This window comes from Schistocerca serialis, chromosome 1 (assembly GCF_023864345.2).
Source record: "Schistocerca serialis cubense isolate TAMUIC-IGC-003099 chromosome 1, iqSchSeri2.2, whole genome shotgun sequence".
NCBI classification, from domain to species: domain Eukaryota; kingdom Metazoa; phylum Arthropoda; class Insecta; order Orthoptera; family Acrididae; genus Schistocerca; species Schistocerca serialis.
In genome coordinates this window covers 1,095,806,847-1,095,823,509 of record NC_064638.1, presented here as the reverse complement: position 1 = coordinate 1,095,823,509, position 16,663 = coordinate 1,095,806,847, and the positions used below count along the sequence as shown (strand labels likewise).

At 39.1% G+C, this 16,663-nt stretch overlaps 1 protein-coding gene across 8 annotated transcripts in view; it reads left to right on the top strand.

Moving 5' to 3' along the window:
* Nucleotides 1–16,663, top strand: part of LOC126416237 (calcium release-activated calcium channel protein 1-like) — a 563,134-nt gene that overhangs the window by 412,515 nt on the left and 133,956 nt on the right. For 3 of the 8 annotated variants that reach the window (XM_050083886.1, XM_050083852.1, XM_050083861.1), the window contains exon 2: nucleotides 3,663–3,811. The exons of 1 other annotated variant lie outside the window; for it this stretch is intronic. In XM_050083886.1, the coding sequence (XP_049939843.1) occupies nucleotides 3,701–3,811 (111 nt within the window). In that variant the 5' untranslated portion in view covers nucleotides 3,663–3,700. Of the gene's footprint in view, nucleotides 1–3,662; nucleotides 3,812–10,630; nucleotides 10,742–16,663 lie in introns of those variants that run through there. 4 more of the 8 variants (XM_050083894.1, XM_050083901.1, XM_050083918.1 and 1 more) reach the window with 3 other exon arrangements.

Genomic DNA, 16,663 nt, shown 5'->3' with positions numbered 1-16,663 from the left:
ACTCTTAAGATTTGATGGGTGAAGGAGAAAATGGCTTGTTCTGTTGACACTCTGTTGAAATCCAAATTGGATACTGTTTAATACCATATAATGAGTGAGGTGGTCAGTAGATCTTTTGTGAGCCAATTTCTCAAGAATTTTGGATAAGGTTGTTAAAAGGGAGATGGCCAATAGTTGGTAATGTCAGTTTTATCATCTTTTTTAAAGAGAAGTTTGACAGTAGCATGGTCTCTCAGGAACAATCTCGTGCTGGATGGCTTCATTGAATATGTGACACAGTATTTTGGTTATTGGCTTACAGCATTCCTTTAGCAATCTTGAAGAGATACCATCAATGCTAACAGAATTCTTGCTTTTTATCTCCCTGATTATATTCTCAATTTCATGTGCTGTGACAGGGGACACTTTAATCTGCCTGTTTTTTAAAATAGCTTTTTGAAAGGATAACATGGCTTCGTTAACACAACATGTTTTTCCAGTTTGGGCTAATGTTGCCAAAACTTGGTTCTTAAAAATGTCTGTAATTATTTTGACATTTTCATTGATGGTATCATTTGTTTTAATTACTGTGGTGTTTCCTGCAGCAGGGATATTACATGTTTCCCTTTTTATTATGTCCCAGATGGTTTTAATTTTGTTATTACAGACATCAATTTCTGATTTTATAGAAATGCTCTTTGCCCTTCTTAGAACCTTTTATGGATAGAGCAGTGTAGTTTGTAATTTTTTTTTCCTTTTCTGGGCTATAACTGCATTTGAGTGAGGCATGAAGATTCCTTTCATTTCTACAGGAGAATTTGATACCCAAAGTTAACCAGTTTTTATTAGAATATGTTTCACATTTGAATTTGGCAGTCTATTTAGGAAAGGCCCCTTCAAATAGGTGGATAAATTCATTTACAAAAGCATTATACTTGTCATTAACATCGTCAAAGAGCTCAAACTGGTCTTAGTCAACTTCTTGTAGGGAATTACAGAAGGTATTGATAGATTTTAAGTTAATTATTCTGAAAATTATACTGCAGCAGTTGTTCTTACTAAGAGGGCTACCACCTTCAATTAAAAGTAACTGACCATCATGGTCTGAGAGCCCATTTAATATACATTTTACAGTTGTGTTCAGATTTCTGCTTCTGTCTTAAGATGATGATGTAAATTTGATTCATGGAATTAGCTGTGACTCTAGTGGGAAAATATACCAGAGCTGTTAAATTAAGAGTTCATTAAATGTGATAAGTCATTTTTTACCATGTTATTAGTAAGAAAGGCAACATTAAAATCACCTAAAATTACAAATCTTTTGTTTCTGAAGAAAAAGAGAGAGAGAGAGAGAGAGATTCTAACTGTTTTAGGAAAATACAATTTTTTCCTGTAGGGACCCTGTAAAATGATAGGACAGTAATTTCAGAAAAGTCTGTACAGATTACAACTGTACAGACTTCACCAAGTAGATCAATACACAATTCACTCAAGTCTAAATATCTGTAAGCTATTTTGTTCTTAACATAAATTACCACTCCACCTTTATCTAAAGAACGTCTATCATAAAGAGCTGCTAGATTGTAGTTATTCAGTTGCAGCACATCAGAACCAAGTTCCATAAAGTGTTCACTAAAATAGATAATATCAGCATTATTAGTACAGTGCTCATCCAAAATGTTAATGGATAGCTCATCTAGTTTACTTAATAAGCCTTGAATGTTCTGACGGAAAACTGAATGTATTAGCACTGGCTGGAGATTTGAGGTGGTTAATTGGGTTAGTCTCTCTCAAAGTATTGACATTAGGCTTACTTTAAGATGTAGTTATGACACAATTTTCCTTGCCTTGGGATGATAACATAAAAAATTCTCACTGCGTACTGCGGATTTTTTGGGCCTCTGGCTGCTCCTTCCTGCAGGTGGCACTTCTCCTTGAGATGGTGAAGAATTCTTGTGTGTCAAGTGCTCGGATGGTTCTGCCACAGCAGCCACTGATACTCTGGGTGCTAATGATGCTCTTCATCTTTTGGCTCCGGAACTATCCTTGATATCATTAAATGTTCCTGAGGTGATGCTGGGGAAGCCTCTTCTGCTTGTGAGAGTGATGATATCCCCTGACCTTCTTCTGAAATTGTTGGTAGATCTATTCTGGATAATGAAGTAATTTCTTGAATAACCAATGGCGCAATATCAGTTGTTGGTGTTTGTACTACTGTTGCAGCTGCTTCTGATGAGAGTGATTGTCCTTCAATTGATTCAGGTTTTGTTGCCCTTGGTGAAGGCTCTGTTGTATCAGCAATTAATCCTGGTGTTGCTTCTACAGGTGCTGACTCTGTTGGATCCACTGATACGGTGAATTTACTGATACTATTGATAGTGGGTCAATTGTTTGGAGTTGAGTTGTAGCAGCAATTTTGGAATGTTGAGCTGCTGCATATGATGGTGGTTGCTGAGGTACTGAAGGCTGAACTGTTCTAGGCAAGTCACTTCTTTTTTTGGCAGTTGCAGACAGCATTTCCACAGTTTTGCTGCAGAGTAGTTTCTTGCCCTTTCTGTTAAGGTGCAACCCATGTCTCATGAAGCTGTCTTTTTGTAGGAAGTCGACAGACAGAATCTGAGTGTTGAGATACAGTTTGCATATATCTTCAAACTGTTTATTAACCTTGGTTATTTCTTTGTTTGCATGTGATTCATATATAAGGTCATGTCAATGTGGAATTCCCATGATGATCATTGCTTTACTATTGCGAGAATTAAGTATCATCGTCAAGTTTTGTAAATGTTGTGTCCCCCCCCCCCCCCCTCCCCAATTACTGTATATTCATTTATATTTTTTGTGTTTTTCCGGTTTTGTACATTGGTGCTCCAAGTTTCACAAAACTGCAGACAATGACATCATGATCTTCACGTAAGATTTTTGCTAATCCACAACCATGACTTTCTGAGTGTGTGTTTACATTAGGGGATTTCTTGCTTTATCTTTCTGAACATATTTATAGACACGCTTTTATTTGACAGCACAGTACCAAAAGTTTTTTTTTAATATTTCTATTTTCTTCAGGGGCACTGAAATGGTTATTTAATGGCACTTGGGTGACAGATTTGTTTGGTTTTTGATGGGTGAACTTTTAGGCCTAGTATATTCAGCACAACTTTTATTTGGCGATGCATTAGCACTATGTAGTGAGTGAAGATATATCAGTGTAGATGCAGATATGAATATACTTCTGCTGTAGTTACATTGTGCATGATAAACATCAAAAGGTCAAATTATTCCTGGAAAAAAAAAAACTTTATGGACTCCTCAGAAACATTACAGACCAATTTTTGCCGGCATCTGATGTGAGATAAACTAGTGGCGTATGCACAGTACAACAATAATTGATGTGTATTGAATGATACTTTCTAATTGACATTGGTCAGCTAACATGTGTAATGATAACATAATTCAAACTTAATTCCTGATTGATGCTTACATATAGATGTATGCACACTAAATAAGTGTTTTGTTCGGCTACTATTACTACCGAACTTGTGTAATGAAAGGGGTGAGTCTGGTAAATTAAGACCTGAATTTTAAATAAATAGAAATATTTTTCAGTATTATGTATTTGCAAGGTTTTAGGAAATGTATAGACCTACAGTGATTACAAGACTGAAGTTGTTTCAACTATGTTACAGTGATTGGTGTTTCAACAGACACCATTGGCAAATTCCTCATGTCGGAGTGGTCAAGCAGCACAGGACGGAGGACTATAATCAGTCCAGCTTACATCAAATCATACAGCAGTGCCACTACCTGCCCGTGTAGCAGTGGATACGCCCCAGAGGTACAGGTCTAAGCATTTACTGCTGTAGAAAGTTTAAAACTACATTATCTCTTCTTTGCCACTGCTGAAAGTAAATAAATTTATTTACATATGCGTCATGATATTTCATTATTGATAGTTGAAAGTATTGAATGTATGTTATTTATTTTTACTTTGTGTGCCTGTTTTATTTTGTGCGCTTCTTTTCATGTGCGTTGTATAGTAAGCTATTCTTACACGTCGTGTTAGCTAATTATATATTGTGTAGATTGTCCATGTTCTGTTTATTAAATGCTTCTTACAATGCATTATCCTTATTGTGCAGTGTTCTGCCTGCAAGTCCATAAGATGTCAGTTGTTTGCTGATATTAGTACAGGGTGCCTATGTTCCATTTTCAGTAACTGTCGAGAAGAAAGATATGAACAATCTATCTGCCCCAGTATTGAGACAATGTAAACAAAGTACAGCTTCTTAATATTATTATTCTCAGCCTATCTTCTCGTTATTGTGCTGGCAGAAAATTACTAAGACGACAAAATGATTGAAACTTCCTGGCAGATTAAAACTGTGTGCTAGACTGAGACTCTAACTCAAGATCTTTGCCTTTCCCCAGCTTGAGCTACCGAAGAATGACTCACGACCCGTCCTCATAGCTTTACTTCCACCAGTACCTTGTCTCCTACCTTCCAAACTTCACAGAAAAATAAAATGATTACTTAAGATAAAACCCTTTGAATTTGTTAGGAAGTTTATTGAAGGATCCGTATTTGAAAGACTGAAAAATACACTCCTGGAAATTGAAATAAGAACACCGTGAATTCATTGTCCCAGGAAGGGGAAACTTTATTGACACATTCCTGGGGTCAGATACATCACATGATCACACTGACAGAACCACAGGCACATAGACACAGGCAACAGAGCATGCACAATGTCGGCACTAGTACAGTGTATATCCACCTTTCGCAGCAATGCAGGCTGCTATTCTCCCATGGAGACGATCGTAGAGATGCTGGACGTAGTCCTGTGGAACGGCTTGCCATGCCATTTCCACCTGGCGCCTCAGTTGGACCAGCGTTTGGGCTGGACGTGCAGACCGCGTGAGACGACGCTTCATCCAGTCCCAAACATGCTCAATGGGGGACAGATCCGGAGATCTTGCTGGCCAGGGTAATTGACTTACACCTTCTAGAGCACGTTGGGTGGCACGGGATACGTGCGGACGTGCATTGTCCTGTTGGAACAGCAAGTTCCCTTGCCGGTCTAGGAATGGTAGAACGATGGGTTCGATGACGGTTTGGATGTACCGTGCACTATTCAGTGTCCCCTCGACGATCACCAGTGGTGTACGGCCAGTGTAGGAGATCGCTCCCCACACCATGATGCCGGGTGTTGGCCCTGTGTGCCTCGGTCGTATGCAGCCTGATTGTGGCGCTCACCTGCACGGCGCCAAACACGCATACGACCATCATTGGCACCAACGCAGAAGCGACTTTCATCGCTGAAGACGACACCTCTACATTCGTCCCTCCATTCACGCCTGTCGCGACACCACTGGAGGCGGGCTGCACGATGTTGGGGCGTGAGCTGAAGACGGCCTAACGGTGTGCGGGACCGTAGCCCAGCTTCATGGAGACGGTTGCGAATGGTCCTCGCCGATACCCCAGGAGCAACAGTGTCTCTAATTTGCTGGGAAGTGGCGGTGCGGTCCCCTACGGCACTGCGTAGGATCCTACGGTCTTGGCGTGCATCCGTGCGTCGCTGCGGTCCGGTCCCAGGTCGACGGGTACGTGCACCTTCCGCCGACCACTGGCGACAACATCGATGTACTGTGGAGACCTCACGCCCCACGTGTTGAGCAATTCGGCGGTACGTCCACCCGGCCTCCCGCATGCCCACTATACGCCCTCGCTCAAAGTCCGTCAACTGCACATACGGTTCACGTCCATGCTGTCGCGGCATGCTACCAGTGTTAAAGACTGCGAAGGAGCTCCGTATGCCACGGTAAACTGGCTGACACTGACGGCGGAGGTGCACAAATGCTGCGCAGCTAGCGCCATTCGACGGCCAACACCGCGGTTCCTGGTGTGTCAGCTGGGCCGTGCGTGTGATCATTGCTTGTACAGCCCTCTCGCAGTGTCCGGAGCAAGTATGGTGGGTCTGACACACCGGTCTCAATGTGTTCTTTTTTCCATTTCCAGGAGTGTATAATTAAACAGGAGACAGACACACTAAAACTCTTTCGAACATTAGCATTTGATGATTTATTCACTGAGGTGTAGAAGGGTAAAAAGCAAGAATTGATGAAGTAAGATACAGAAAGAACCTCAAAAAACTTGATGTAAATAAATAGTTGCAGGTGGTACCATGTGTACATCCCCCCCAGAGATTTGTGTTTTGCTTCCTCATGTACTTACTACTACAAGTGATGTTTACTGTTGGGAGTTTAATTTGTCTTTGCAAAATTTCAATTTTATGATCTGTTACCACTATTTCCATTTGTCACTTATAACTTCTTTCACCTCGGGCAATGTTTGTTAATACCCAAGTTGCACTGTGGTTAGGAGTCCACATTAAACTGTAGGCCAGGAGTGTCAAGTATCAGTGCTGCCCAAGGAGTGAGCATCTATCACAGAATCACTAAAAAGAATGATCTGTGAAATTTGATTTATGGTAAGTTACAATAAATTGAATGTTTTCAATTTGAATTTCCCATCACACACACACACACACACACACACACACACACACACACACACACACACACACACACACACACATCCCTTCTCTTCAGCAGTTATTGTTAATGGTAAGTATGTTATTTGCAACCCAAAAATATTTGTCTCCTTTCAAAGTGGCTCAAAAATAAGCCAAAGATTAGACAGCCCTTTTATAACTGGCTGGGCTAGTCATTTCTAACGCCGGAGAGAGGCATACCATTACCTCTAGGACCAAGCCTAGTAAAGCACTATGGCATTCCAACCAGCCTTTGCCCAGATCACTGCGTAACCTCTCTTTTTTACCATGGTCTTTTGGTTCCATAACAAAATTTTAAATTATCACCAAAATATTAGGAGATACTTTAAATGATTTAGAGGACTGGCATGAGCATATCAGTAACTGTCTCGGTTTTGCTGAGATGAATTCTTCTTGGGTTATCAGTCGAGTGGTGGTGTCGTCTTGTCACAGTGTTTCAATGAGTTTCGTACCCATCATCTTCTGGCGAAGTCTGACTTTGCTAGAAGATGATGGGTACGAAACTCATCGAAATGTTGCGACGAGACACCACCACTTGGCTGATAACCCAAGAAGAGTTCATCAGTGGAATACGCCGAGAAAAACTGCAATCCCATATGTCTTGGTTTTGATCATCAGGTCTATTATCATAAAATAAAATAACAAAAACCTGAAATCCAAATTGTTTTCAGGACTGTTAAAAGCATCAACTAAGGCGAACATTCACAGATGGGATGCTGGTTGTCTTAGAAGAAACTGAGTTGCTGTTGATTCCATGAACCTAAAAATTTACTATTCCTAGGAATTTGCTACAGCAAATGTTCTTATACTAAAAGCTAAATATGCTATAAATTGTTAGTGTCCAGTAATAGTCTTAAACACAACTGTCATGGGAACTAGCACCAAGTTTCTCACACTGACCCACCTGAGAGTCACACTCTGTAGAACAATCAAACAATCTTCTTCTCCTTTTTTTTTTTTTTTTTAAAAAAAAGCATAGTTTGCATTTGAAATGGAAAGCATAGATAGTAGAAGTATTATGGCTTCATTACCGAGATGGGTTTATGATGCTCTGGGTCCTCCCAACTAATACTCTTAACATTCTGTCATTAATCATGCGTTTTTAGCAGGATTGCTTGAAAATTCATAGGATAATTTGAAAGATAAGTGTAACAAGCTGCCTCTGCTAGAACTGCTGCCTTTCTTCAGAGATAGATAATTCAAATTGATACATAGACAATGTATGTTAAGGAGTGTGTTGTGTTTATCTTCTGCATCTCACAATACTCCTAAATTATAAATGCAGTAATTAAAAAATACTTACAAACTGTGTAGGTAGACGGAACTGCATAAAAAAAAGAAGATTCTATTTTGGTCTGTTGGTACTCCACAATAAATGCTTCATGCCACACACATTTAGGGCTCATTTGACAGTGCCAGCCGCGGTGGTCTAGCGGTTCAGGCGCTCAGTCCGGAACCGCACGACTACTACGGTCGCAGGTTCGAATCCTGCCTCGGGCATGGATGTGTGTGATGTCCTTAGGTTAGTTAGGTTTAAGTAGTTCTAAGTTCTAGGGGACTGATGACCACAGATGTTAAGTCCCATAGTGCTCAGAGCCATTTTTTTTCATTTGACAGTTTTTGTTTTTACAGCCAAGTTTCTTGACACTGATAGGAACTGTTGATTGCTTGCAGATGATATTTATATGATTCTCCATCAAATTAGCAGTACACTATATTGTATTATAGATGATCTAGTACATACATGAATTATTATAACTCCATTTTTGTCTTTCTTCTACACCAGAGTAGCTCTGTCATACATAATGACATATATATGTTATGAATATAATAGAGGGAAACATTCCACGTGGGAAAAAAATATATCTAAAAACAAAGATGATGTGACATACCAAACAAAAGTGCTGGCAGGTTGATAGACACACAAACAAACACAAACATACACACAAATTTCAAGCTTTCACAACAAACGGTTGCTTCATCAGCAAAGAGGGAAGGAGAGGGAAAGACAAAAGGATGTGGGTTTTAAGGGAGACGGTAAGGAGTCACTCCAATCCTGGGAGCGGAAAGACTTACCTTAGGGGGAAAAAAGGACAGGTATACACTCGCATACACACACATATCCATCCGCACATACACAGACACAAGCAGACATTTGTAAAGGCAAAGAGTTTGGGCAGAGATGTCAGTCGAGGCAGAAGTACATAGACAAAGATGCCGTTGAATGACAGGTGAGGTATGAGCGGCGGCAACTTGAAATTAGCGGAGGTTGAGGCCTGGCGGGTAACGAGAAGAGAGGATATACTGAAGGGCAAGTTCCCATCTTCGGAGTTCTGACAGGTTGGTGTTAGTGGGAAGTATCCAGATAACCCGGACGATGTAACACTGTGCCAAGATGTGCTGGCCGTGCACCAAGGCATGTTTCGCCACAGGGTGATCCTCATTACCAACAAACACTGTCTGCCTGTGTCCATTCATGCGAATGAATGACAGTGTCCATTCGCATGAATGGACACAGGCAGACAGTGTTTGTTGGTAATGAGGATCACCCTGTGGCTAAACATGCCTCGGTGCACGGCCAGCACATCTTGGCACAGTGTTACACCGTCCGGGTTATCTGGATACTTCCCACTAACACCAACCTGTCAGAATTCTGGAGATGGGAACTTGCCCTTCAGTATATCCTCTCTTCTCGTTACCCGCCAGGCCTCAATCTCCGCTAATTCCAATTTGCCGCCGCTCATACCTCACCTGTCTTTCAACGACATCTTTGCCTCTACTTCCGTCTCGACTGACATCTCTGCCCAAACTCTTTGCCTTTACAAATGTCTGTGTGTGTGTGTGTGTGTGTGTGTGTGTGTGTGTGTGTGCCTGTCCTTTTTTCTCCCTAAGGTAAGTCTTTCCGCTCCCGGGATTGGAATGACTCCTTACCGTCTCCCTTAAAACCCACATCCTTTCGTCTTTCCCTCTCCTTCCCTCTTTCCTGATGAAGCAACCGTTTATTGCGAAAGCTTGAATTTTGTGTGTATGTTTGTGTTTGTTTGTGTGTCTATCGACCTGCCAGCACTTTTGTTTGGTAAGTCACATCATCTTTGTTTTTAGACATATATATGTTATGTTATTCAGAAGTCTACAAGAGCCACATAAAACATTTTTCAGTGTAACTACATTTGGCAATTATCGGCAAAATTTGAGTTTACAGTCTGATTCAAATTGTGTGGTCACGCCTATCCGTCGTCTGTTTATTTTTTGAGCTAAGTTCTAGATGGGAATGATTCGTTGTAGATGTGACAACAGTGGAGTGGTCGTTATATCCAAGCTAATTGTGATGTAGCTTGTGTTTCATTGAACCTGAAAAACTGCTGCTTTAAGGCGTGCTTTGCTGTATTGTTGAATAAACTATGTATCAGTTATTTAAATGGTGCGTAATGCTTGTTTATGACTGTTGAAATTATTAAATGTGATATTGTGTTTAGCTGATAACTTGCAAGTGGTGTCTCCCTTTATGGCAGTGTAATTTTACACTAAATATGCAGTTAAATGTTCTGCTGTGCCACAGTTGTCTCACATTTTTGCTTTGCATTATGAACAGTAATAGTAGATTGGTAAAATGTTCTGTATGCTTTTCTTCTCGTGTTTTGCTTCTTACTGACACAATGTGTTGTGAATCTGTTATTTATGATGTTGCCAGTCTTCTTAGTGTTTTCATGAAGTTCTTTATGTGGCTGCATGGATACAAAAGTAATCTCTGTTGTAATTATCAGAATTATATTTTGTTTGCACTACTTTGGTATGAAAAGCTCGTCAGTAAAGTAATACATACAGTTCGGTTTACATTGAAGCTTGACACAGTATATTGTTTTACATCCTTTTAGTTAAAGTAATAATTTGTGATTTTGCTTCATATCAACACTACAAAAACATGCTTCATGGCTTTGCTGTTTATGTAACAGACAGTTCATGCTTGTTAGTGCCATGTCTCAGATGTTTGGACCTGCATAACTCATTTTGTAGGACAGTTAGAGAGTGGTATATTAATAATTGCACTTTTCCTTGAACGCTATTTTGTTTTCGTTTGCTAGACTTACACAAGATTCCTCATATCCACGCTACTGTAATTATTGCACATCGCAGCCAAGTACTTCTCAGTCTCAGTGACCGGAGGTCAAATTTGCAGACAAGTCAAGAATTGGGTAGGTGATCTTCTTTTTCAGTTTGAATATTTTTCAGTAATTTTTTCGTACTTACCAGAAATTTATAATTAGAATGTAACATAGTTCAGTATAAAATCGAAAAATGAAAAAAGTAGGAGCAGAGATTGTATGCTCTCTGGTTACTGACTGCACTGCACCATCAAATTATTGAACATCTAACAAAATCAACAAACATTTTCATAGCATTATTCTTTTAGTACATTTATAGTTTCTCTAGGTGATGCAAATATTTCGAGTCGTCTTATCTAATGGTGACTGTCCCTTCCTTTCTGAGTAAGGAAATACTTGTAGCAGAAGACTGGAATAATGAACTATGATACTGACTAGTGTACTTCCAGGTGTTTTATAAAGTAGTTGTTTCCATTTTCTGCACAAAATGGAAACTACTTCGCAGAACACCCAGAAGTATACTATTTATCAACCATGCCAAGAAAATCACAACTATGATGCTATGCTCATGTTTGTATTGATATAGTTCCCTCAATTGGCGAATAAGAAGCATTCTGAAATATTTTATTTTCAGTAGTACTGTATCTCTTATTTTACTGTAGGATATAGCATACTGAAAGGTGAATGAGTCAACAGAAAGCATGTATAAAGGTCAATGCTTCATTTACAATGTAGTAAAAGTTAGATTGCTTTATTTGCTATATTATCATTTTGTTGCTTACATAAAATGTGAAATTAAATGTATTATAAATTGGCCACGTAACAGTATTCCTCTTATCTCTGTTTCCTTGAACTTGAAAAAATTAACATTTAAGCTACCTTAATATGCTTGCATGTGCCATTTTGAAACCAAACTCATCCCAAATCAGTTTCTCTGATAATATAAACTATTTAATACACGTTTTTATTTCGAATGATAATGCTTGATTTTGAGTTGAAATAAATCTTAATGAGAAATTTGATCATGTTCCATTGATTACTTTGTAGTGCTTTGAAATAGTATGTGACAGGTTTAAATATAATTAATACTACACCATGTTCCACATAATTCTCATCAATATTAGTATGTCAAAATACCAGAAATGTAATGGTGTATTAGAATCAAGTACTGTTATATGCATAATGTGACATTACATCTAAAGTTAACAGTGATTCTAGAACAGGTATAATAGTAAAAGCTGTAAAAAAAATAAAATATCAGTAACATGAAGATGCCGTTAAACTGAAACAGAAATTTTATAATTTTATAAATATTATACCCAATGAAGCAGTGTGGAAATGCAGACATGTGAATGGATCTTCTATTTATAATCTGACTATTTACTCATGACACTGTTGCCCATAGAATGTGTTTGCATAGGGAAATGTTACAAATTAAATAGGGTGATTCAGAAGGAATAGTCACATAATTTGTGAAGGGATTGTAATGTGAAAATAAGCCAAAAAAGTCATATGAACATGTTTCTGATTTTCAGTCTTTGTGGAACGGGAGCAGGTTGAAAACTACACACATCCATGAATGATCATGAAGACATAACAAAATACTGTGTAGGTGCTATGGTGGTGAAGATGACTGATCTACCCTACAAGAGGTGTTCAGAAAGTCCCCCACCAGTCTCAATGCATTTGTCAATGCGTTGGAGGGTGTGTTGTGTTGCACATCGAACATCATCTGGGCATGCTTTAATGAGGGCAGCAGCGTCGGTGATGTGTGCGACAAGTTCTTCATGTTTATTCACCTTCTTAGCGTACTCATCCCCATTTCACCAGTCCCATAAACAGAAGTCTAGTGGGGTTAGGTTGGATGATCTAGCAGGCCAGTTAATGGATCTGCCACAGCCACTCCACCACTGAGGAAATGTATTATTCAGATACTGAGATACTTGTTGGTACAGTGAATCAGTAATCCAGCATGTTTCAAGTACATTTGTCATCAGTGCTTTAATGTCAGGTCTTCCAAAAGTGCAGGAAGGTCTTCTATTGGAATATGTGCTTATGCTGCGGCTGTCATGCGATTTGGCAGGAATGCAGGTCGTGTCACGGGGTCATCAGTCATACCATATCAGACGTTCACCGAGAACCTAACTTAGAATATTGTTTCCATAGTGTCATGTGGCTTCTCCATTGCCCGTGTATGCAAATTGTGGGTGTGGACACCATTGCATGTAAATGTAGTGTCATCTGCAAATAAAATATATTGCATTTGGCTCTATGTAAAGCTAACAATTCACAAAATCGTTGTCCGCTTACTGAGCCACCTGGATGCAGATGGTGCATTGGCTGCACATGGAGCGGGTAGAAGCCCTTGGAATGTAACGTACATCGTACTCACATTAACAGAATATCGAACTGATGGGTATTGCACCATGCACTGGTGGTGGGAGTCCATTGTACCATTGCAATAATGTCTTCCCTTTCCACAACTGACTGGGAAGCCTCACATTCTGATATTATGTGTGTTTTGGGTAATGTTCCGGATTCGCGTAATCTTTGAAAAATCCTTGGAAGTACCCTGGCACAGCCGTTACAGTACCTGTGTACAAACAGCATGTCTGCATATTCTTTATGGATGAATGTATGTGATATGTTGATTTTTCACAAACACAGTAGACTTGCTCAGTTAAACAACACTTGTGCATGACACGCATATGGCCTCATGACTGCTCACTGATACATCCCACAGTTGCACACTGGGTATGCTTGCAGCTATTGCGTCAGTGCCATGTCGCTGTGCTTCCATTTGTTGGAGAACCCCCATACCTCTTATAGGATAGATCAGTCGTCTGTCCCACCATTATCTGTCCACCACAGCATATACACAGCATTTCGGCAAGGAATATTCACACTTGTCTTTCGTATGCATTCATACACATGTGAAGTCTTCAACCTGCTCCAGGTTCACAGCAATCGAAAATCAGATACATGTTCATAGAAACTTTTCAATTTGTTTTCACATGTAGAATCGCTACACAAGTTATGTGACATTCTTTCTGAATTGCCGTATAATAGTGTTCTCAATCCAAATGGAAGACAAAAATAATTAACAACAATATTTCAGACAGGAGAGGAGCATCCTCTTTCTAGTTGCTGAAACCAGAACAATAGGATTACGGACTACAGGCATTTCTGAAAAAAGGACAAGAAAATATTTCCTTCATAGAGAGAAAGGAGATACTGAAAATAGGAAAACAGAGTAGGTTATAAAATTTTTTGGAAATAGGAAAGATCACTCTAAACTCTGGATTAGATGATACACAAGGTGCGAGAACTTAAAAAGTAACAAATGTCAATAGCTGTTTTTGAATAACTACCTTAAGCTAAATGAGTGATGGGACCACATTAATTGTTTGTGTTGAAGGGTGGTGGCAGGGGTGAATCCACTTAAATTCAAGAAATTTCATGAGTGTCTTTAAATCTGTGTCCACAGTTGCTTAGAAATTTTGAGTGATTCCATACTGCCTGCAGCTGTCAATTTTGAGTTTGGTGTTGTACAATTTTGGCTTTCCAAGTACCTAGATGTAATTATTAACTGCAGTCAATAAATGTGTCTACATACTTGAAAAGGTGTAACATTGAAATTGTACTGTAGTACAGAAAATCAACCAGAAATTGAGCATACTTAAAAAATTAGAGTTTTTGACTGCAGAAAAAAATTGCCTATGCATGAGTATCACTAAGGTTATTATGCCCCTATAAGGTTACTGAGTGAAAGAAATTGAATAAATTTACCAGATGTTGATACCATGTAACCACCTTTCTTAGATACAGTTCTGGTGGTATTCAGATTTTGGTGGGAACTGAAGAGAGCTAACAAGAAATAAAGTCAAAGGGGATGGACTGTTTTAGTATAAGAACTGAGAGAATGGAAGGGAATTAGCCCAATTTTTCTTTGGTTTTGCTTGCCGTGCTGCATCATTTCAAATTCTCAGTTAGTTTGTATTGATTGACAGAGGAAGTACATTTTCTGTCAATTGTGTGTCTAGTAAACTTATGGGTCATGGGTGTGTAGCAGTGAGGTGTACATGTCCAGAAAAGTATTGAGATGTATGTTGTCACAGAAAAAGTTTTGTGGCAATGATCTGAAGAATGGAATTATTGTCAGGGAGTGATTGGTGTTGAGAACACCCACCAGCCATTGAGACACCCAATGGCAACCAATATCATTACTGCTGTTGTTCATTTATTGAAAAGAAAATGGCCCTCTCCTCAAAGATTTGTGAAACATCCCTATTAGACATGGTCCTATTGGAAATGATACAACTTTTCCTTTTCCCAACCTATAAACATGTTTATCCTTACAAAAATTTACATTTTAACATGGAATCCAAACAAGAATGTCACCTACACTAAGTGTTTACAACGGTGAAAATAACAAAGAACTAGAAAAAAATGAAGTATTTATTGAGGGTTAAATTCTGAATTTGAATTTGTCTTAACTTGGTCCAAACACTCCTTGCTAAACCATCAATCCACGTCGTATTCATCTGTTATGACATAACAAAAACAAATATGTGGTAAAGCATTTACCTGTGCTTCATCTAAAATACTTTTGACTATCATTATAAACTGATGATTAGTTTGGCTTTAGGAATGGTGAAGGCACCAGATAGGCAGTTGATAATGGAAGCACGACTAAAGAAAAATCAAGGTGGATTCATGGGATTTATGGACCTTGAAAAGCATTCGACAATGTAAAATGATGCAAGATGTTCAAAATTCTGAGAAGTATGGGTAAGCTATAGGGAGAGATGGGTAACATACAACATGTACAAAAACCAAAGGAAATAATAAGAGTGGAAGACCAAGTACGAAGTGCTCTGATTAAAAAGGGTGTAAGACAGGGATGTAGTCTTTCATCCCTACTGTTCATCTGTACATTGAAGAAGCAATGTCAGAATTAAAAGAAAGGTTCAAGAGTGGAATTAAAATCCAGGGCGAAAGGATATCAAAGATGCGATTCGCTGATGACATTGCTATCTTGAGTGAAAGTGAAGTAGAATTACAGGCTTCACTGAATGCAGTGAACAGTCTAATGAGTACATAATATGAACCGAGAGTATATCGAAGAAAGAGGAAATTAATGAGAAGTAGCAGAACTGAGAACAGTGAGAAACTTTACATCAGGATTGCTGGTCATGAAGTAGATGAATCTTAAGAAATTCTGCTACCTAGGCAGTAAAATAACCCATGATCCATGATGAATGGAGCAAAGAGGATATCAAAAGTTGGCTAGCACTAGCAAAAAGGGCATTCCTTGCCAAGGAAAGTCAACTAGTATGAAACATATTCCTTAATATGAGGAAGGAATTTCTGAGACTGTGCCTTTGGAGTACGGTATTGTGTGGTAGCAAAACATTGACTGTGGGAAAACTGGAACAGAAGAAAGTAGAAGCATTTGAGATGTGTAATAGGGTAAGGAATGAGGAGGTTCTCCACAGAATTAGCAAGGAAAAGGAAGATATGGAAACCACTGACAAGAAGGAGCAGGATGATAGGACATAAGTTAAAATATCAGGGAGTAATATCCGTGGTGCTAGAGGGAGCTGTAGAGGGTAAAAACTGTAGAGGAAGACAGAAATTGTAATAAATCCACAAAATAATTGAGGACGTAGTTTACAAGTGCTGCTCTGGGATGAAGAGTTTGACACAGGATAGGAATTCATGGAGGACCGCATCAGAGTCAGAAGATTGATGGTAGAAAAAAATAGACTGGATTAAAGAAAAATTCATCTAAATAGACCCTTTACCTTCCCAGTATTATCATAAAGCATATTTTAAAGTGCTTGTGCTTTACTCTAATATACTCTCTGCAAAGGAATGATTACAGAAGATTCTGTGTACGCTATAACAACCATATCATGAAAGAACAATGTTATCCAGTTCAGAGGCATGTGCTTGTTAGTGTCTTTGTGTGTATTTGGGGGGGGGGGGGGAGGAGTGTAACAGAGAAGT